Here is a 22,700-nt window from a genome sequence, read left to right as displayed (position 1 = left end):
ACTGGAAAAAAATCTGGAGTAGTAATGACATCATACTGTTTTAAAGAGAGTTTTGAGTTCATAAAAACTGTAATTCAGGCTTAGACATTTTCACATATATGCAGAGCAATGTTCACACCAGACATTCTGTAGACAAAGATATTGACATATTTATCTATTTTTGACTGTCTGTTATATCCTAAAGAAGATGCATATGTAATGGGCTAAACATTGCCAAGTATGCAAATTATACATAGATTCTAGTTTTAAAAAAAATGTTTTTTAAAAAATATTATCCCCTTATTGTTTTAATAAGCTTATAGTCATATAGTAATAAAATGTAGTCATGTAGTAATAAAAAAATACATTATTTTTAACATGTAATATGCAAATACAATCTCATATTAACTGTTTAACAAATAACGGAAAGTCCTCAAACTGCTTTGGTTAATAAAAAATGACTAGAATATCTGAAAAGAAAATGTTTTCTATAAATGCTTTCTCTATACCTTTGTTTTTGCATGCATTCTTGAGTAAGAGAACCGGATCTCTGAAATGCTAATGTACTACCAGTCTCCCTCTTCCTCCACTCAAACATCCAGCATATTAATTCTTAAAATGCATTAAGATGCTTAACATCCCATCCTGAGCAATTTGTGGGTTTTTTATGACGTTGAAGGAAAAAAAAAACATCATAAATAAGATTGTACAACAATAAAAGGTTTGTGTCAGCTAATAAGCTTAGATGTATCTGGCAGAACACAGGTTAATATGCAATAACAATGGAGATGACTCACTAAGAGAGTTTGATCTTTAGACAGTAAGGGTATAAATATAAACATACTATATGTACTTTGTGCATATGGCAATAGTATTAAACACAAACAGACCACAAACACAGCATTCCAACCTGACAATTTAATGTTTAATATTTAAAGTATATGCAAAGCCAAACTTATTTTGTTGGATACAGTAAGGAATGGTTATGAAATCTCTCAGGTTGATTTTGCTGTCTATGTCCCTTTATGCAGACCACTTTCTGTCCCAGAGGTATAATGGGAAGAAATAGAAAATCTTTCCAAAACAAGGGGAAATCCTCTTTTTGACAGTTGTCCCTGGAGAAAGATTTTCCTTTACCTGACAACTCTAAAAGGTTTGTGTCCCTCAGTAAAATCCAAAAGCGAATTAGCCATTTGGTTTTACATACTTTAAAAAAATAATAATACATAATAACAAAAGAAAAAGGAATATACTATAATTTTCCATCTTGAGTTTCTCCACCCTGACATTGGTTGTCTGCATCTAAATGCCCCACTTACAAAATAACTACAATTGCCAGGATTCTTATTTTCTGCTTGGAAGTGCATCTTGCAGAAGGCAAAGCAGGTTTTCCCTGGTCCTATGCACGGCTTTCTTAGGTTTTTGAATGCAAAGATATTTAGCACAGAATCATATGAGATATGTTATAATCCTTCTTAAATGTATTGTAAATATCTTTATATTTCATTTTATTAAATTAGTACATAAATATAAATTTGGTGGACTTGTGTTACCTGTATAGCATTTCATCTACTGATTTTAAATATTGCAAAGAGGTTTTGTTTGGGTAAGACCACAGTAAAATAAAGATTTTTATTTTAGGTAACATAACATCAAAAACATATTCTTTATAGATAGATAATTTACCAGCATCTGACTACCTTAAATATAGGGGACTCTTTAGCTGGTACTCAGTTAATTAATAAATTATTATGGTGCAATAAATCAGCAAAACCTTTCAGCTACCTAAACTATTTTTCAGAAGCTTAAAAAAGGTTCATTAACAAAACCATGTGATCACTATATCAGCAATGACATTATTAGAAATCATGTAATTACCATGTCATTCCAGACATTTATGAGTATGATATTGTGATTCCCATGACAGATGACATTGCTATTTTATGATATTGTTAAAATACATAGTGTTAGCATTATCACTAGATGGGGCTTGGGTTACCATTAGGGTTATTAAATTTGCCATAGGAACAGGTCCAGTATAGTTACAATGTGATTCTTTAAACACAAAGAGCTATATAAAGCTGTAAATCCCACCATCAATAACCTTAATTTTACCATCCCTACTACCTCTAGTGCATCTGGCCAAAATCTAGCAAAGTTTTTTTTTCACCGATTAGCATATTGGTTCTAGAGCAGTGTTATACCTCTTAGTTACAGATTATGTAGCATGAGAAATTTTTTGACATATTTTGCATATATACAAAGTAGTATGTAAGGCCTGCATCACACAAGTGAATCTGTAGCCCACATAATTGACAATCTTGGTATTTTTAGGTTTCTTGGATTTTCCAAGCAGTTTGTGGCTCATTTGCTGAGTGATTGACTTTTGGAGCATTTGGAGCTGGTAACAGGATCACCCAGTTCAAAAATGACTCATGTAACCCAATGCAGAATCTTTGTAGCTGCCTAAACAAACATTGTAATTACCCATGGCACCAGGACCCAGGTATGTATTACTATTCCTCTTACAGTACTTAACCCAATAAGTTATCTCATTTCATTGCCAAAAAGGATAGTGGCATATTTGCCATAGTGGCATATCTGCTTCTGGAATAGCTTTTATTGACTGTTAAAAATCGTCTGAATTATTTTTGCTATTTGGTTGCACACAGAGATACCCCACTTGTAGTGCTTGTATTATACATTTTTTGTTTCAGTAACAGTATGGCTTTTATTTGGTAACTAGGAATAAATAGTAAAAAGAAAAAAAAAACCTTTTTTTTTCCCATTGTGCAACACTATACATTTACCACAAAACCAAACCATAAAAGTATGTGAATTAAAATGTAATCACATTAGTCTGACTTTTATGTAACATAGCAAAATAATAAAGCTTAAATTAAATGTTCTACTTTATTTCTCTTTCAATTCTACATTGCAACACACACAGGAAAAACAAAATTATAATTGTGAATAGCACTTCGTTTGCCAATGTGATCATTTGATGCTTGTGCAGTAAATAAAAATGTTACCAGGTCATCTGACATCACTGTTGTGAACCAGGGAAAGTTTGGGCAAGGAATACTTCTGGTTTTAGGTATTTTATGTTCACAACATTTTTTTTGCTTTGGACCCTCTCCCTCCCCAGCACCTCTAATCCAGGACTGCTCAGAATGTTTCCTGCTATATACAGTACAGGGGTGATCTTTTATGACTGAATAATTATTTATTCCCAATTTGCCATCTTGGAAAGTTTTTGCAGACCCCATGTTTCACGGAGCTGCAGAGGTGCTTGAGATCAGTGCACCGTGGACTTAGGATATCACACAGTACTTTCACAGGTCATCTGTGACTATTCAGCCACTGGATCATATCCAACGTCCAGAGCTGAGCCAGCCATTCAAATGAACCCTGGCTGTAATCTAATGTCGGGTCAGGACAAACAGTTTTTTGGATCAATCTTAGATTTATTTAACGTCCATGGTGAACAAATGGTTAAAGCTGTCCCCAAAAGAAAAAGGTTGATGGAGAAAGAATAGTCTCCAGTGTTGCCTGTGGTTTCCCTGCAGCTGCAATTTGCCCATTACTGACTTACCATGCCTTGTTCTGCACAGTGTGTGGCAGCAACCATCCTGGGAGATTGGGAGATGGGGGGCTTTGCTTCAGAGATGTCTTAAATATCACATCACAAGTTATGACATTAGCCTCGGTGTACTTATATACCAGGAAAAGCAATCAAATTTTTCAGAAGGAATTTGAGACAAAAAATACATTTTCAGAGTTAATTTTAGTCACAATTTAACATATTTAGATGTCCCTTATATCAAAGCAAATCTTCACTTTCTTGGAAGGCACAGCAGATCTCTTTTGTTTTGCACTTGTTTTTCTATTAATCCATACAGCAAATAGCAGCTTTCATATTTAGTTACAAATCTCTTATGCATACTTAATATTTAGTAATTTGTCATTTTTAGCAAGCAGAGAAACAGAACAGGCAAATGAACTTGTATTTGTACATGTACTGTATCCTAATACATAAGTGGTAATCTAGCCCTCAGTATGGGTTGCATTTGGGTAGGACTCTGACCCACAGATCTATATCATTCCACCATGCTCTATAAAAGACCTGACCAAGGTTGTACCGCTTAGTATCTGTCTAGACCATAGAGCACAATTATTGTGCAATAAATCCACATAATGAATGACCAATCTTTCAGCTATTCATTTGTAAAATATATCCTTTGTATGGTCTGAGGCTGTCTTGCAGAAGTAATATTCCATGATGATGATGTTTCCAGGCTAAAGCCAACTAATGATCACTGTGCATTAAAGCAACAAGAAATTAGTGTATCAATATTCTCATAAACACAGATAAGAAGAAAAAAACATAAAGCCATTGCTTTGGAAAGTTCAGCATATTGTAGGTTATGTGTACCACACTTACAGTGCACATTTTTACAATTGTGGCTTTATAGTAAGTTTAATTTTGTATATGAGTTTTGAATAGAGTTTTTAAACACCATGTGCTAATACGTTAGCTGATGAACACAGCAGCGTGAGCTCACTCTAGCAGCAGGAAGGCTTAAGGGTAACATTTGAAAGTATTATTTACCAAAGAGGCAGTGGATGCTTGAAACAGATTTGCAGCAGAGGTAAACCAGTAACAATAAGTGAATTTCAAGCACAACTAATCTCGCCTCACCTTCTCCATCACCAACATATTCACCTGGTCCTTTTTTGGCCTGGCTGGAATGACATAACTCCTGTGCATGTGGAAGTTCATTCATTTCCAGCAGTCAGTTATGGTTGTGCATTCAACAAATGATTTGTGAACAGGCAGGTAAGTTGGTTTTATTGCAAAAGAGCATATCCATTAGAAATGAAAAACTGCCTGTTCTCAATTTTTCAATTTTATTGTTTAGTTATATAATAGTGGATCCCTGTGCCGCACTTATATAGTAATATTATTTTATAAATACTCAAATAAAATGAAAAGTAATATAATTTATTCTGCATGTCATTTCATTAGTCAACTCACTTAGAACATGATTGCAAATTGGCTGACATTGGTAAATACTCATCTTTTTGGTCTTTGCATTTTCCAATTGCCACTCTACAAGGATGGATACTAGGTTTTATTGCATTAGAGACAAAGCATGTCCATGAAGTAAAAGGCTGACTATTCTTAGTTTTTTGTTTTTATTTTATAATTGCTCTTTAGACTTAGGATAAACATAAGTTTGTTCTAGTGCCAAAATGAAAAAAGACTACTACAACCACTTTTTTACTGTGAATCTTCTAGCATATAATATTATCAATTATCAAATACAATACAGTTATTATCAAATACAATATCTTGTATTTATATAGCGCTGACCTATTACTCCACAAAGTCCATAGTCATGTCACTAGCTGGCCCTCTAAGGGGTTCACAATCTAATCTCCCTTCTGTAGTCACATGTCATTAACACAGACTAAAGCCAATTTAGGGGGAAGCCAATTGATCTATCTGCATGTTTTTGGGATGTGGGAGGAAAACCGGGCACCCGGAGGATACCCACACAAACACAGGGAGAACTGCAAACTCAATGCAGATAGTGTCCTGACTGGGATTAGAACCTAAAGTTCAAACTAGCACTGCAAGGCCATTTAGGCTTTTTTTCCCTATCAACTGTTTGTACTACTTCTAAAGTGTTATTTTTGAATTGTTCTATGTTTAATGTTTTCTGTTTATCATTCATGGATTGCCAACAATGTGCAGGTATAGTTGCCATAGTGTGCGAAAAATAAACCTAACCAGATGGACCCTCAGCATTGTGGAGAGGGACATTTTTTCTTAGTTTTTAACCCCCCTCCTAACAAAGTGGAGACACAACCAATCAATAAATAATTCTTCATGCCATTTTTCACTACCTTTGGGTCTAAAGGATATCAGCAAGATATGGTCATCATTTCACAGACCATCCTACATCTGGCAGGAAACCTGTACAAAATGAATGAATTCTCCCTGTCTCCTTGATGGAATAATTTTCCCTCACACTTCAGTACAATGCAGAAAATGTATTAAATGTATTACAAATTATTGTCTGACATATACCCAGAGCCTGGGGTGTCTGCCTCCAAATGTCTTATGATGTATTGCTTTTGCAAAAGTTATAATCACATGTAAATAGTAAATGTGTATGTGCTCATGTAACTCAGATGCTTTGTGGGCAACAATGGACTTATCTCTAAAATCTCTCTTTTTATTTTTATGCATTGTTTTTTTTGTGCAGCATTCTATGAAGACAGCAAAGCTTCCATTAATACACTACGATAATGGCATGTGGCTGAGGTGTGTATGCTAAATGATATGCTCATCTTACTCATTCCATCAGTGAGCACAAAAAGCCAAATTATCTCAGCTGTCCGATCAAGGACCTGCATTTAAAGAAATTATCTGAGGGCCTAACCATTTATATGAAATTCAAATCCACCCCAGCAGTAATTTGGATGTAAGGAGATTGATTTTACTGAGTTTTACTTTCTCATTTTCAACAGAGTGAGGATGTAACCAGGTTAATTTCTGTTAAACACATTATGCAGGTATAGGCTTAGTGAAGCTCCAATGATTTTATGTCTTAGCTGAATGATTATAATTGGAAGAAAATGGGGCCATAACTGTTCTGAGTTATTAGCTATGGAGAAAGGCATTTATTGCAAATGATTTTGTTTTTATTTTTTTTATCAAGAGCACTGGTGTAGTGAACACTGATAATTCAAAGATCTGTTTTTTTTAGGTCAATAAAATCTGATGGAATATCATATTGTTCATTAAAAATGTCAGATTTTTTGGTCATTTTATTTCTTTTTTTTTTTTTGCTGTACAAAGATTTAACCAATAGGTTACCTCCTAATAACATAATATATTTAAATATTTAGGAAGAAGAGGCACCAATCTGATAATGTATGAAATAAAATCAAAATAATATATTAGATTGAGTATGCGCTCAAGAAAATTCAAGGAGGAATTCAGAAAGAAAAATGAGAGGTAGGAGAACCTATAAGGTTTTTTATATTACATTTGTGTATATTAGTTGGTATATATTTTTATGTAGACAAGGGAAATATACCAACTACCATAAAACATGAAATGGTGAGTATAACCTGAGTATATAACTTATGGAAAATATATTTGTCTTCATCAAAATAGGGAGTTGTCCTACTTACCCTGACCAACATATATTCAGGTGCAACTGCATTTTTTAAAGCAATTGATTGTCCTATTAGGAACTTTCAGCTACTACTTTTCCTATGGCCCCACTTGGCATTAAACTATCTCTACCTTTTTTAAGGTCACAATACAGAATACAGTGCACCAAACATTTTCATAATGAAAACCCTAGCAAGGAGGCTGGCATCTCCGTCTTAAGATGTTTTTTTAACGCTAAACCCTCGTCCCTCGGGTACTTTATATTACTGACTGAAAGCATGTATGCTAATAATAACATACTTGTCCTGATACTGTCAGAGGAAGTAAAAACAATGGGCCCAATTTAATAACGCTCTCCAAGACTGGGGAAAATATACTTTTATCAGTGGAGCTGGGTGATCCAACCAACCTGGAATGGATCTGGTCGAGGATTGAAAACATTTGATAACAAATAGTAAAATCCATTCCAGGTTTGCTGGATCACCCAGCTTCACTGATGAAAGTCCATTCTCTCCAGCCTTGGAGAGCTTTAATAAATCAGGTCCAATGGGTCAGCATATGATCCAAAGGTGAAAAAGGAAAGGGGTTAGAGGTTTCCATGCCCTCCAAATAACAACCAAAAGCGTTAATCCTACGGAAGAAAAAACAAAAGTCGTATGTAAAAACAAAACAAATAGTAAATTAGTATGAAAATAATCTTATAAGTAAACAATACAATATTTTTTTCATGTACTAGGTGCAAACAATTTTCACATAAATTATTTATTGATGGTACCATATGAAGCTTGTTCCTTCCTTTTTTAGTTTAGGAGATTAACTATTTAGACTGTATTACATAGAAAACTGATATCTGAGATTCAATTAGCTTTGATCTGTCTGATCTAAGCAGACAACAGAAGAGATATGTAATAAAGTGCAGTTTCACTCCATTTAGGGCTACAAGGAATATGATGCTTTAAAGATCATGACTTTGTTGGTCCCTGAATGAATTAACAATATACTAGGCATGCTACTAAAGCCTAGAGTTCTATGTAATTGTATTGATGGAGCGGGAACACTGTACTAAATAGGGCCAAATACAGGATGATAACAAATATGATACATTTTTGTACAGAATATTAAACTTTTGCGTTTCTCTTTACTGTAAGATCTATTCTGATTTGCATAAATCAGATTTGTCTAAAAAGAAGCAATGTGCAATATGCAGTATGATTTGCGGATATATTATATGAGCCTCAACACTGAGTAATACTTTTGGCAACAGTAAGTCATTTTTAGTTTATGATGACCAACTGCAGTAGACGTACACCAGAAGGCATTTCATGACATGCAAAAAGCTGTAGTAGTCCTTGTGATTTAGAGTGCTGGTGTGCAAGTCAGAGACCCCAGCAAAAAAGACTCAGACCTAGATTGTAAGCTCTTCTGGGCAGGGTCCTTTCCTCCTTCTGTGTCACTGTCTGTCATTTGCAACCCCTATGTACAGCGCTGTGTAACATGTTGGTGCTATAAAAATCCTGTTTATTATTAATAATAATAATAATAATAATAATCATCATCATCATCAAGCTTTTTCCTCTGGTATTGACAGTTGCTGTCACACACTGAGGGACAAGCTTTACACCTAGCTGAAGTTGTACAAAAACTCTGGATGATGAACAAAAGATTTTGAAATCTAATTCTTTTGCCTATATGTTTTGTGCTTCTAACGAGGTTCTTTTGTATTGGCCCTTTTTTTGTTTTGCATATGTTTGAGTGTTTAGTTTATATTTGTATGTTCCTAAACAGATTTTAAACTGGCTAGCCATTTTTTTCATTCACTGTATGCTATTTACTAAGATTACTCATTCTAGGTTAGCCTAAATTAGAGTTGTAATTTATTACACAATAATATTCAGCTAGTTGTTGGTGAAAAAGATGTAATTGTACACACATGTATTTATTGCATTATTGATACTTAGAGATTATATATCCTCTAATAGAAGGAAGCATTGCCTACAAAAATCAAACTGACAATCCATGTGTCCCCATAGATGTGAGATGTCCCCATAGCTTACCAAGGCCATTTTTTGCCAAAAAGTATTTTTCTTGAGTCAAACATCCTAATCTGAAAGTTTAACATCTGCAAAGTCTTTAAAATAACAAGTAGCAAGTTATCTGCCTGTCCTTTAACAATGTGACTGAGTGCAGATAGATACCTAGCATTATACTCAGCCAATTGTGAGAACAGCACTTTTGTCTCATCTCCTCATCATAAAGTAAAGGGAGATTTTCCAACGGTAATAGGTACCTTTAAATACCAGCGTTGCCTGTTATTGCTCTCTGGAAATTGGGAAGTTTTGGCAGCTGAGGTGAAACTTGTGTTCCATCTGCATGTGGTAAGCTTTCACTAAGGTTTAACCTCCAGCAGTGTCAATAGCCAACTACATAGGACCGACATTCTGTAAAAAAAAAAAAAAAAAAAAGGGACGATGTAATATTAAGACAAGTCTAAAGTTAGGATACTAACACCTTTGATGCTATGAAAAAAAAATAATTTCTAATGTTTGAAGCCAGGTGTGCAAAGTTATGCAGTTCTAATTAATGTCCAGTAAATCTAAGCATTTCAGAATGAGGACACAAAGCTTGAGAGGAGTGGGAACATACTGTTACTGAAATGCAATGGCAGAATGTTACATCTTCCAAGTTAAAAACAGCAAGACAGTATGTTCAATACAGATTTCTAAATTCTGTTCTCCCTCTAGAATCTGTCTGCATGTAATACAACCACTCAATTATCAACAACTGCTAAAATATCTGTTACATAGAAAATGCATTTTGTTTAGCCATTAAGACCTGATTGATGGGTGTGCATTAACAGAAAAGTACAGTAAGGCTGACCATGATCTGACAATAGCAAGCATTGCTTGAAAAATCCAGATCATTTCAGATCTAGGCAATAGCTCGTACTACCTCACTAATTACATTTTTTTTATTATATAATATATTCTAGATGTTTTATATATTAAAGATTAATATGAATTGATACTTTTTATTAATAAATGCAGCACATGTAGGTGACTTCTTTAGAGTACATTTAAAATAATTGCTCATTGAACATTTTTATATTTTGTGTATTGACATAGTGACATCTTGTGGTCAGAATAGAAAATACACTTCAGCTACAGAAGAAAGTACAGCACCAACTGCTACAAATACCAGCAATCCCAGACATTGCTTTAAATGTTGTTGCTGAGTAACAAGGTAATTTTTCTTGTATATTTAAAAATAAAGTGATTAAAACATAAAATATAAAGTATAAAAATAAAAATGTAGAATTAGTTATACAAAAAAAAATAAATGTACATTGTAATATGCCCGAAGTATGTATGGACCAATCTAAAACATGCAGGAGTTGGGAAGTAGCTTTTAGGTAAATGTATTGCCTCTTCTAATATACTTTATTTTTTTATTTTTTTTATACATTACTCTGACAAGGCAGCATTTACCCAAATAGCAGTATACAAGATAAGTTCAAGATAAATATTTATCTCTAGGTTAAGTTATGAAGTACAAGCAATGAGGGGCTGAGGACCAATCAAAAAAGTTGTACACTCTTTTATTTTATTAGTCAGTCAACTATAGTGAAGATAAAATCACTATGTGTAACCTGACATATACAAGTAGTTACGGTAGCATGCAGAAAATTGTTACTATAACATAAGGTTTTGTGCAAAGGAAACTTAAACTTTATCAAACAATGTTGCCAGTGAGGAAACAGCAGAACTAATTCCCTGAACTGTGGAGTGACTAAAGGGAATTGTATTCATTGTTAGGCAGTGTATATAATCACAGTAAAATTGTATATTGAACCAAAAAATACTTAAACAGAATTTTATATAGCATTTATACAATAATTCTTCTATTTTTTTTAAATAGATATTTCTTATAAATATTAAAGTTACATCATCTCTATTTAATAACACAAACCAAGGTAACAATGGAATTCAAGCCACAATCTAAAATAACAAGGGAACAACCTTAGTTGGCTCAACAACAATGCCCTGCCTACTAGATAAGGATTGTAAGGTCTGTATAGTGTGATATAGTGTGAAGTATATGTAATCCTGATTTACCCCTTACCCCCTTGGTGAACATTTATGATTAACATAAACCTCCTTAATATGGTGTAATAAGAGACTTTGGATCCGAAACATCAAAAAAAATAAAACATTTTACCTTAAATGGTCACCCATATTTTAAACTGCTGAGCATTTTTTTATCCATTCATGTCCATAAAAGGCTTCATTCAATGCAGTGCTCCATCTCATACCCCATGTGTGTATAGCCATTGTACTACCATAAGGGTAAACTGTAGTACACAGAATAAGGGCCAAATCCCACAGCATCCAAATACACAGGTCTGTTTGACTGCACCATCAGGCATGCTGCATGGATGGTGTAAATAGTAAATGCAGCGGATGTAAAATGCAAGCTGATCAGCAATGTTTTCTGGCCCATCAATTCTGAATTCTAGATTTCCTAAGTATAAATGCCATTGAAGTCAAAGGTAAAAATTCCAGTGGTCCCTGACAACTAGCTACACCAGTCAAATGCAATACAATCGCAAGACCAGAGAATGTTGCACTAATTTCAATAAAGGAGTAACAAGCGTACAACAGCTGGAAAGTTGGGTCCCTTCTTTTTATTTCCATGATACTAACACAATGTGCTGCAATTTAATTTTGTATTTTGTCATTTTTTTGACAATCATTTTGTGTCACTGTTGTGAAAAAGACAGTTTGTCACTGACTTATTTATTTTCAACAATGACAACAATGGTGACAAAGTCATTGTAAAAACAAGTGACAGAAGGAAATAAGAGCCCCACTGACAGCAGAAACAATGCAGGTAAACTAGTGGGCTACATAAAGTGCAGACCATTAGCAGACTAATTAAATGCTAATTATTATATTATTATTATAGACATTATATTATTATTATTATTATTATTATTATTATTAATAATAATGATTGATTATGACTTTCATACTAGATGGCTTCACACTGACATGTCCCTGCCTGATATAGAGCCTGTCAGAACTTTTTTTTTTTAATTTCCAGCAACAATGTCCATAGTCCCACAACAGTAGATTAGCAAGTCAAAGCTTTTAATCAGGTTGAAATTTATGGCTCCTCCCCTACCCCCCAATATATCAGTTTTGAATACTTACCTTTGACCCCACTTTGGAGATGCTCACCATAGTTATTCCTATGGATGGCTTTACATGTTCATTTCTATGGATTCCAATGATGTACAGCCATCCATTTTAGTACAGCCTTCTCCATAGAAATGTATGAGATGACCAGCGCACATGCACCACAAGCACTTATATATCACTTGTATGTCACCTATTACCATTCTGTTTAAAATAATGTTATTTTATTTTATGTGGGTACATGGCTGCCACCTTGTGGTGGATTGGTGGTATTATGATCAGGATACATTTGGGAATATTCTATGTATTTACTAATATATTTGCTTTCTCTTTTGCCTGTTTGTTGAGTAGTATTCCTTGTGAGTGCTTAAGGACAGAAGTGCAAGGCTGGAACATTAGTAGTTGGATAGCTCAAGTATAACGTATTTTTAATTGTTTTTCTTCATATGCTAATTTATTTGACTTTGGTATTGTGGCTATTGCTGGGCTGATATTGATTATGGTGATCACTTCCAGAGACATGATATAGGGATTTAAATGACTAGGAAATATCTGTAATAGGAAAGGCAAGGTAGGAAAAAAGGGAAGTGATGTTATCATTTATGTCAAGAATAGCATAAAAATAACGTTAACTCAAAAAATGATGAACTTCAACCCTCATCAGCTATCAATGGTACTTTGATACAACAATCCATAGCAGGATCTTTCCTTAGAAATAATTTATACAGGCCTCCAGGAAGGTTTAAGGATTATGAAAAACTGCTGGTTAACAAGGAAACTGAAATGAAGATTAAGCGGTTTTGGTTACCGTCTTTACAAAAATTAGCGGACACACATTGGAAACATTAAAGGGGCTTTCAAACAAAAAAATTAAACGCCTATTTTTAAAGCAGTGAATCTGACATTCACTGAAATATTCTTTAGTGGAGAATAATCCAGGTTCATGTGTTTCAATGGTAGTACGGGTTGACATTCAAAGATCTAGCAAACTTTCAAAATTTCCGTATTTTTTACGGATATATATGCTGCATATATTTACCTGAAAATGACTACCTGTACAGTCCTTTAAATGGATGCTGAATCCATAATGGGGCTATATAACAGCAAATAAATGAGAAGAAATGAGCAGGAAAGCACGTGCAAGCAAGACCCAACAACTGATTCTGGAGTACAGCACCATCAAAACAAGTTTGAAAAAGCACTCCGAAATCCATGCCGGAAATCTGAACCTAGTTATCGACGGCCAGATTTTTGAATGTGAACCTTGTTTGTTGTGAAGTCTGTTTACCGCTTTATAAACAGACAACTTAGTAAAACATTTTAACCAAAGAAGATTACATTCTAGGGCTCTATTTATAAATTATTCACCCAGCCGAATTCTCTGAAATTTGCTGTTGGTGAATTCTATGGTTGTATTTTTCTACAGGTTTCCTTGTAAAACAATGACTCGTTCTGCCACCTAGTGGTCAATTGTCAAAAGTGCATAGCTGTCACAATAGGAAATGAATGGAAGAATGGGAAATGAATTTTTTGAGTGAACTGAAGAGGGAATCATTTATAAACAGAGCTCCTAGATTTGGTATTGATAAACGGAAATTAATTGTCTGAAAGGAAAATGAGAAATCGTGGGTTCTAGTAATTATGAATATGTTTGGTTTGATATTAGAACAATACCAGAAGTCAATGTCAGAGTCAGTAATCAGTGGGAACAATTAAAGTCTATCATCCTGAAGGCAACTAGATTGGACATATTAGTAAGTGTATATAATATAATAAAAAATATATCATGGTTCACTACAGAGATAGGTAGGATGGTTAAGACAAAAAAAAAACAGAAAAGGAGGAAACAAAGTGTGTCAGTAAAGCATAGAAAGGAGAAAAAGGCTAGATTTGTTAAGAAATTAATAAAACCCTTTTTAGGTTTATCATGTGAAATGTAAATATGGGATAAAAAAAAAAAACTTAGTACAAATATTTATTTTGGAGACATAAATGGTGCAAACCATGTAATTATTTCTTTTGATTCATTTCAGAAGTAAAACTAAGAAATAAAAACAATTTAAAGGAACATAATGGTTCTAGTGGTGAAGGTTTATTTTCAGGCAGGGGCAGACTACTCCACAAGAGTTCATGGAATTATAAAATATCATAGCCAGTTTAGATGCATTTTGCAGATAGTTGTCAAGAACCCTTCTCAGAGTTGTGATAGTCTGCAAAGCCTGTTTACTAATATCATGGTTGTGCAGACAACAGATAAACTCCTTTGTTCCATATTTGGAGGATATCCTCTTGATAGATTAGTCCAGATAACCTGGCTTTATAAAACCTAGAGAAGTTGGACTTTGATTCTTTGCAGAGAGATTTTTAGGGATGCCGATACTCTTCTCTTTAGGTGTCCTACCTTCCTCTAGTAAAACACAGAATGTTTACCCAAAAGGAAACATTCCACAGAACTCCCAAAATACCTACAACATGAGCAAAAACATTTACTTAGTCTGCTAATGTCCACTATGCTAGGGGTGCCACGGGCTATGGCTCCTTACTAATGTCTGCACATGGCTTCTGTACTAGGTCAGACTACAAGCCTAATGTTCTTTTTAAGATACTGACAATGATACTTACATTAGTGAAATGTTTCATCAAATTTGTCCCAGAGTCCAGTAGAATCTGCCAGATTAATTGATAATATGTATATATTATAATGTAAGATTAGGTGGTGTTAAGAGAACTCTGTTTAAATTAAAGTTAGATAAAGGGCTTCTACAGAATATGTAAATACTGGTGTGCATGATCTGGGCATTCAGTTTATTAAATATGTACCTTAGGAGTATACTTATTTAAAGTATCCTGTAATTTCACCTAATTTGCTAGAATACAGAATTTACATACACTTTTGAAGACTGGCCTCTAGGTGGCAGAACGAGTCATTGTTTCACTAGGCATTGAAACAAGGAATGCAGAGGTATGTTCAGACGAATTGAAAGGAATAATTTGTAAGTGGAGCCCTTAAGAGTTTAAAAAAAAAAAAAAAAAATGTAAACATTCTTTTTAAGATTTAAAGCATCCTCCAGGAGCAGATTAGGATATACAAAACAGAAAATTGTATACATACATGGCAGTCTGGTGGTAATCATGCAATTCCAGCTTTCATTAGTAAGCTTTTAGAGCAGCCCTAGAACTGGTCTTGTACAGATCACTTGTGGCCACAGTGCCACTCACTGGGAAGAGGCTGCCCCCCACATGTTTTGCATCCCTTATGATAATAAGTTATTGACCCTTGTAAGGGCTGTGTTTCAGCACATCAAAATGAACAGATATATTGTGGTGTGCTAGGTTTGTAGACACGCAATATATAGCCTATTCACCAGTATACAATTGGCCTTGACCAGCACATCAGGAGGTAGCTATTGGATGGTTGATTCCCTAGGATTGTCACCAAAAAATGTATGTAAAAGTGTGTGAAAGATCACAAGTACTGTAGCCTAGCACTGCAGTCCAACATGAATGACAATTTTTTGTTTCTTTCTGGCAAGATCAACCAGTACTTTGAAGGCGGCAAGGGCCAAGCCACATCATCCGGGTTACTGCTATGCACAAGTAGCACACACAGACACACGCACACATTTGGCCTTAACTGCCAGCACTTCACAGATTACCTCTCAACCCAGGAAGTTTGCCATGTTTGCTCATTAAAATACAAGAAGGCATTGCCAAGTGCCATTGGTGGGTTATACACAAACATCAATATATTCAACTTTTGTTTTATAGGCATGGACTTCAGATACAGACAGCGCTTTTTTTTTTTATTTATCTTTATTAAATAACGTTAACAAAAACAGAAAATGGAAAACCTTTTTAAGACATACTGGACTACTGCTGCAAGTGGTGCTTGATGCACTTTACCATGAACAGATGGCAAAGTAAAACGATTCCAATTTAAGAAAAACAAAAAAGAAAAACTGCTGCACAATATGAAAAATACATTTGCTCCATAATCACCACCACAGAAAAATGAGATGATTCAGTTTATTAATGCACAAAATATATAAATCTAAATATACAAAGGTATTTACAAGTAAAGGTCCCACCTGAAAGTCTTGTGTTCCTTCACGAACTAGGCCAAATCTGAAAAATAAGACCCAATATTAAAGGATGGTTGCCAAACAACTGATCGGTAATGATCAGACTAGCAAAACATTCCCCCACTCCCCACCCCTGGATTATAAATACCCTTCCTAAGAAAATATAATCTTGGGGAAAATAGATCTGTACAAAAAGTCCAAACTAATACAGGTTATCGAGCGTGGCTTTTATGAGCCTCTTTGGGTGATAAGCCATTTGAGAAAGATTTAGCTTCATTGGTCACTGGACGCCACAGACTGTATGAACTCCTACGCTTGTTATCCGCCTGTTCTTTCACTGCCTCTTCCTTCTCTTGTGAAAGGGTTCTATAAACCTGTGAATAGAAATGGTAACAAGTTAGACTGATACCTGCGAGTGGTGGCCTATAGTGTCCATGCCGGTCTAGGTGGAGACCTTTGGATCATAAATTAAATGGCAGGGAATATGAGAAGGGCTAGGCCCTAAAATCTAAGGGCATTCACAAGGCTCAGATTCATGCGGAAATAGTTTATGTACCACAAGGGGAATTGAAGCACAGATGTTTTAAAGCAGGATACTTACACTTGAAACTGAACTGGATTTGTGCCATTTGTCACTTCTTTGTTTATCCTTTTCTGCTGAAGTTTTAGATCGCTACAGAAAAAAAGAAAAAGGATGATTACTGCCATGAATAAACAAAAAGATCAACCTCTGCAAACATAGGGGTTTAAAGTATAATCATGTCTTAGGGGACTGAAGCAAATGTCTGTTCTCATCACTTATTCGCTCCAAAAACTATTAAACAAATATATGGCCCCTTGGCTTTTTAATCTGACCTATTAAAAGTTGGTACAAAACAGTCCACTGGCAAAAAAGGTGAACAACAACACTGTTCCTATCAAAACTAAATGTAATTTGAATGTAAATTTTCTTTTACCTTTCGGTAATGGCTTTTACATGTAATTTATATTACTTCACACAAACACTTTCCATCCATCTGCCCACCTGTCAAATATTAAAACTCATTGTGGCACGAGCCAAAAAGTTTGCCCACCCCTGGTTTAGTAGCTTCAAAGTCTAGGTCGTAAAGAAATCCATCCCTAACATTTTAAGAAGCCCGCTTAGGAGATGAGAATATTCTGTGCCAGTTGAGGTGATCTCTATGATTTACATATCTTCAAGAATTGAAATTCAGCTCAAATACCATCCAACAAAGTTCTCTATTAATGAAGTTAAACCAAAACAGAAAAAAATACAACCGAGTACAGTAAACTTATCTGCAAGGGATTCAGGCCTCTTCTTCCATTTATTCTTAATCTGGAACATAGTTAATAAATTATGAAGGTTACCTGTACCTGAGCTGCTGAAACACCACGGATAGGGATTTGCAAGGACTCCACAATAGTATAGAAATATGGGAGGGTGGGATGTATGGCTACAAGGAGTGAATATTTCCCCTCCCCCTCCAAATAAGAAGTGAAAGTTGCCAAGACAAATTATAATGATGTAGCCTTATAATGTATTTTGGGCAGGAAAACTCTTCTATGATTGCTTGAGCTAATAAATGGACATAGGGCATCACAGCAGACAATGGAGTACCGAAATTATACCTTTCCCAGTTTATTACCAATACCCAGTACCCATGTCCAAATACAACATTACCACCCGGATCACATCCTCAAAGGCTGGTGTTCTTATTCTTTTCTATGAAAACAGAAAAGGCATTTAAACTGAATAACGATCTGAAAATGGGGAAAGAACAGCAATACCACAAATGTTAGAGGAAAATCTCATCCTGAACTTTTATTCCCAACATCTGTAAGATGCCAGGAATGGATTTGAAGTGTTGGATCAGCTATTGTTGAGGTTGAAGACATTACCCTCCTCACAAGCTGATGACACCACAAAGTTTCATTGCAGACTTATGTTCTGCCTTGACCTAGCTACATCTTATGTTTGACAGCAAAACAAAAATATGGCAGCCAAGTTTTTTTTTTCCCTAAAACAAGATGCAAAAATTGATTGCCTGCAAGTCTCATCTGTGATGGCCAGTTCATATAAAATGCCAAGTACGAGGTATCAGATACTGAAACCTCCAATTGGATAAACTTACCTCTGTGCTTTTCCTTAGACTATCTGGTATTTCAACCTCCTTTCCCAGGGCTTTTGAAGCATTCATTTTTGCAATTTCCAACAACTTCAACTTTTCTGTGGGAGTAAATAAAAAAAAAAAAAAAAGTGTTCAAATTACTATAACAATGCAATACTAATCATTGTTTTAACTAAAATATTGTTACCCAAACACTCTGAATGATCAGACACTCACAATTGTGAATGACATCTCCCCTATCTGTACATGTTTAAAAACCACCCAGCAAATGCTGCATGTTACGCTTGCAGAAACAGCCCTACATGCCTATAATAGAATATAATATACGCAATCTTACCTTTCTCACTTAGGCGCAATGGTGTTCTGCTGCGAGAACGAGTCTTGGAGCGACTTCTCCTAGTCCTGAACGTAGGGGAGTACGGACGCCGCACAAAGCCATAGTATCTTCTGCTACGTGATGAAGAGCGGCTTCTTGAATAGCGACTTCTACGATATGATCGTGATCTGCTTCGTGACCGATACCGGGGAGGAGAGCGGTAATATCTTCGGTAAGCAGATGAATATCTTCTCCTCTGACGTGGGCTGTACGATCTAGACCGACTTCTGGAGTAGCTTCTTGAGTAAGACCTGGAACTCCCACGGGAATATGATCTGGAGCTTCTTCTGCTTCTTTTATGGCTGTATTTTCTGTCATATGATCTAGATCGAGATCTGCTCCGGCTACTTGACCCCGAAGACCGAGAAGAGCTGGAGCCACTGCTGCTGGAACCACTACTGGAGCTGCTGGAGGATCTGGAAGATCTGCATTTGATAGAACGCGTCTTGGACCTTGAACGAGATTGCCTCTCTTTTGGTGAATTCAAGCTCAGATCATCCATAAAATTGGTCATCTCATTTGTTCGCTGTTTACTTGACTCACTTTCAATGCTTTGATTCTGCATCTTGTTATCATTATAAACAGTTTCTGAAAGAGGAGAAACAAAATTGGAATTTAAAGAGCTTGAAGCCAAATACCATTAGGGGTGGAGATGAACATCTACAGAATGCTTTGATTTTAGAGGCACATGTTCAAGCCTATCTTTAGCCTTGGGCTATGTACACACGTGCAATAATTGTCATTGGGAACAATCTTTCATAATCCTTTCCAAAAACAAGACTGAATGATGCATGAAGGGGCGCTGTACATACAGCACTGTTCTGCTCTATAGAGGAGAGAACGACAGAGCGGCATCCCGATGTGCGCTGTCCCCTTCACTTCCATTACAATCATTTGTGGATCCACCAGGACAAATACATGAACGATGAGCGCTGTACGCATCAGATTCTCATCTGATATCAGGCCCAAGGCGATTATTGAAGAAGAATCATCTGACCAGTGTACGTAGCCTTACCATTTTGCTTTTACTTCCTTATGCTTAAAGCAATATGATTATTTTCTTTATACCACAACTTCCACATCAGCAGCCAAAACCAATATCCCAAACCCAACTCATTACCAGAGTGGGGGACTTCACATGTCATCATGCCCTCTACTCCCAATCACTCTGCTATTCCAGTCACAGTTTGGGCAAACAACTAAATACAAACACAAGAGAGCCACTTAACAGACCAGGGATTTGTACAGCCAAAAACACATCCTACCCCCACTGATACCCAGCTGCACAGGGCCCGACATTGCCACATGCATGGAGGGCGCTATCATTACAGTGACTTCAAAGGAGCCAGCAATCCTGCTCACTGATTGGATGCCACTTTACATATATTATATATACTAGCTGATTACCCGGGTATTTGTTTATTGCAATCTTACATTATACAGGAAAAGGAATCAAAGCTACAGTGATTTTCTTGTCTAAGGTGTTGTTTCATTTTTTTTCCTTTGATTGCACTCGGCCAATTGCCTTAAGTTTTCTCGAAGGCATTATTACATGCCAGAAATTTGTGGAGTCCCAAAAAAGGAATGTAAAAATATAAGCAAAAGGCACGCTGTCACTGAGCAATACATGCAAATAAAGCTCTGACATATAGCACAGCGCTGTACAAAGATCAGCGGTGCACTCAAATGAGTGAGTCATACGTCTAGCAAGTTTGGTTGAAATGTCCCCATGAGTTTCCTAGTGATAACATGCAAACATACATCCAAATATAGCTCTGACATATAGCACAGCACTGTACAAAGATGTCTGGTGCACTCACATGAGTCTTAGTCATATGTAAGGCAAGTTAGGTTAAAATGTCTCCATGCTTTTCAAATGACAGCGGAACATACAATTTTAAATATATATTTATATAAAAACTTTTCCCCTCCCCTCATCATATCACATGACTAACACCCCCCACCACATCATCACATGACCCTGCAAGGATCCATCCAACATTCCTCTGTCACAGCCACATTCACTACTTGTAGCATACATGGAGGACCCACCTGATGTTTTGGAGCTGTAGTTCCCATTTCGATCAGTGGTGCCATCAGGAGAAACCCTAAAAATAAAAATACCGCCATTAAATTACACGTTAGTCCAAGGCTTAAATACAAAAGATCACTAAAAAGGCGAGAAACACGAACATGACGTAACCTGTGCAATTCGCCTGAGAGGAACCACAAAATGGCGGCTGTAGTGCCTCACGAAATGGCCGCAAAGTGCCGCGACTGAGGCAGCTCACGCAATGGGCGAAGGATGCAGCAGCGCTCACGACTAACCCGTATAATACAAAAGGGTTCTTGTTATTAGCACGGAGGGCCACATACTGAAGAAAATGGCCGCAAATATTTCATACGGCTCCCAACACCCTAACAAAATGTACAGAAAAAGCAAATCCTTACACATTAGTCGGTGTATTTCCGTGCTCGGGCACGTCCACCTCCACTGTCCGGGTCATATCGTAGACCTACACGAGACAAAAATCCCTTACCGCTGCTGCAAAGCGACGCGTTAGCGTTCCGTATGCTATTGTCAGCAATGACCTTCTCTACTAATCTGAAGGGAATCTTCCAGAATGGGTTTATACAACCATGAGAAGGAAGGCGGAGACTACAGTCGGGGCTCCGGGATTGGTCTGCCCTCATTATTCTTTGTTCCCGATTGGATGGTGGCGCTTGTCAATTATTTGTGAGGAGAAGGGGGGAGGAAAGTTCTAGAAGACAGTGATAGCTTCTGTATGTCGATTGTTATTCCAGTGATACACTGATGTCGTATTGTGTTATGTTATATAAAAACATCGCTGACCATCTGAACAATACCACCAAACATGATATTAAAAAGTTAGCACAGAACAAGCTGATTTTGGGGCCACAATGGCAGACTAGGGAGCAATGCATAATGATATAAGCAGTATAATGATATTTGGCTGGCCAGAAAACACTTTTATTAGTAAAGCTGGGTGGTCCAGCAAACCTGAAATAAATCTGGCACAGGATTCAAAACATTTGCTAGCAAATCCATTCCAGGTTTGCTGGATCACCCAGTTTCACTGATGAAAGTATTTTCTCCAGCCTTGGAGAGCTATAATAAATCAGGCCCAATGAATCACAAAATCTTTGTGTTGCCTCAGCCTTTGTCAACCTTTTTGCCTGTGAGGAACCTCAAAATAATTTTCAGTTCTCGGGGAACCCCTGCTTAAACCAAATTATTGGGGGTTAGTGGGATGAAAGTCTGTTACATTGGTGTCCAGAATAACACTTTACTAGAGAACTAAAAACACCATTAGAGGCATGCAGCTGTCACTACCAAGTGGTGTTGGGCCCCAGAATTCTGTAGACATCAACAAATAGTAGATCAATCAGCCACAGTTTAAAGAACCCCTAACTGGAGAAACCCTGGGTTTCCATAAAACCCTGGTGGGGAATAGATGTGCTGGATGCTGGGTCCCCTTTTGTGCATATTCCTCCCACCAATCCCTACATCACTATTATGGCCTGTAGTTAGGCTATGTACACACGTGCAATAATTGGCGTAGGAATGGATCTTTCATGATTCTTTCCAACAACTGCACGATGCATGAACGAGTGTTGTACATACAGCGCTGTTCTGCTCTTTGGAGAGGGAGAACGACGGAGCAGCACCCTGCTGTGCTCTCTCCCCTTCACTTCCATTATGATCCTTCATCATCCGTGAATCCG

The 22,700-nt window shown here is 36.3% G+C and overlaps 1 protein-coding gene across 7 annotated transcripts; it reads right to left on the bottom strand.

Moving 5' to 3' along the window:
* Positions 1–2,873: 2,873 nt before the first annotated feature.
* RSRP1 (arginine and serine rich protein 1) lies at positions 2,874–21,575 on the bottom strand. 7 transcript variants are annotated; one of them, XR_011921798.1, is made up of 9 exons: positions 21,405–21,573; positions 21,006–21,061; positions 18,915–19,541; positions 18,581–18,675; positions 17,050–17,121; positions 16,597–16,822; positions 16,455–16,491; positions 9,459–9,609; positions 2,874–7,802 (listed from the first exon to the last, which is right to left on the bottom strand). XR_011921798.1 is itself a non-coding variant. In XM_072419153.1 (6 exons), exons 1-6 carry the CDS (start codon positions 21,458–21,460, stop codon positions 16,474–16,476), a joined length of 924 nt encoding a protein of 307 aa, XP_072275254.1. In that variant the 5' UTR covers positions 21,461–21,575; the 3' UTR covers positions 16,161–16,473. The 7 variants fall into 7 exon arrangements, 3 of the variants coding, with proteins under 3 accessions (XP_072275254.1, XP_072275235.1, XP_072275264.1); XR_011921800.1 differs by lacking the exon at positions 16,597–16,822 and having other exon boundaries at positions 21,405–21,575; XR_011921799.1 differs by lacking the exon at positions 16,597–16,822 and having other exon boundaries at positions 17,050–17,784; positions 21,405–21,574.
* Between the last annotated feature and the right edge of the window lie 1,125 nt (positions 21,576–22,700).

This window comes from Pyxicephalus adspersus, chromosome 1, assembly GCF_032062135.1.
Source record: "Pyxicephalus adspersus chromosome 1, UCB_Pads_2.0, whole genome shotgun sequence".
NCBI classification, from domain to species: domain Eukaryota; kingdom Metazoa; phylum Chordata; class Amphibia; order Anura; family Pyxicephalidae; genus Pyxicephalus; species Pyxicephalus adspersus.
This window is presented reverse-complemented; position numbering and strand designations above follow the sequence as displayed.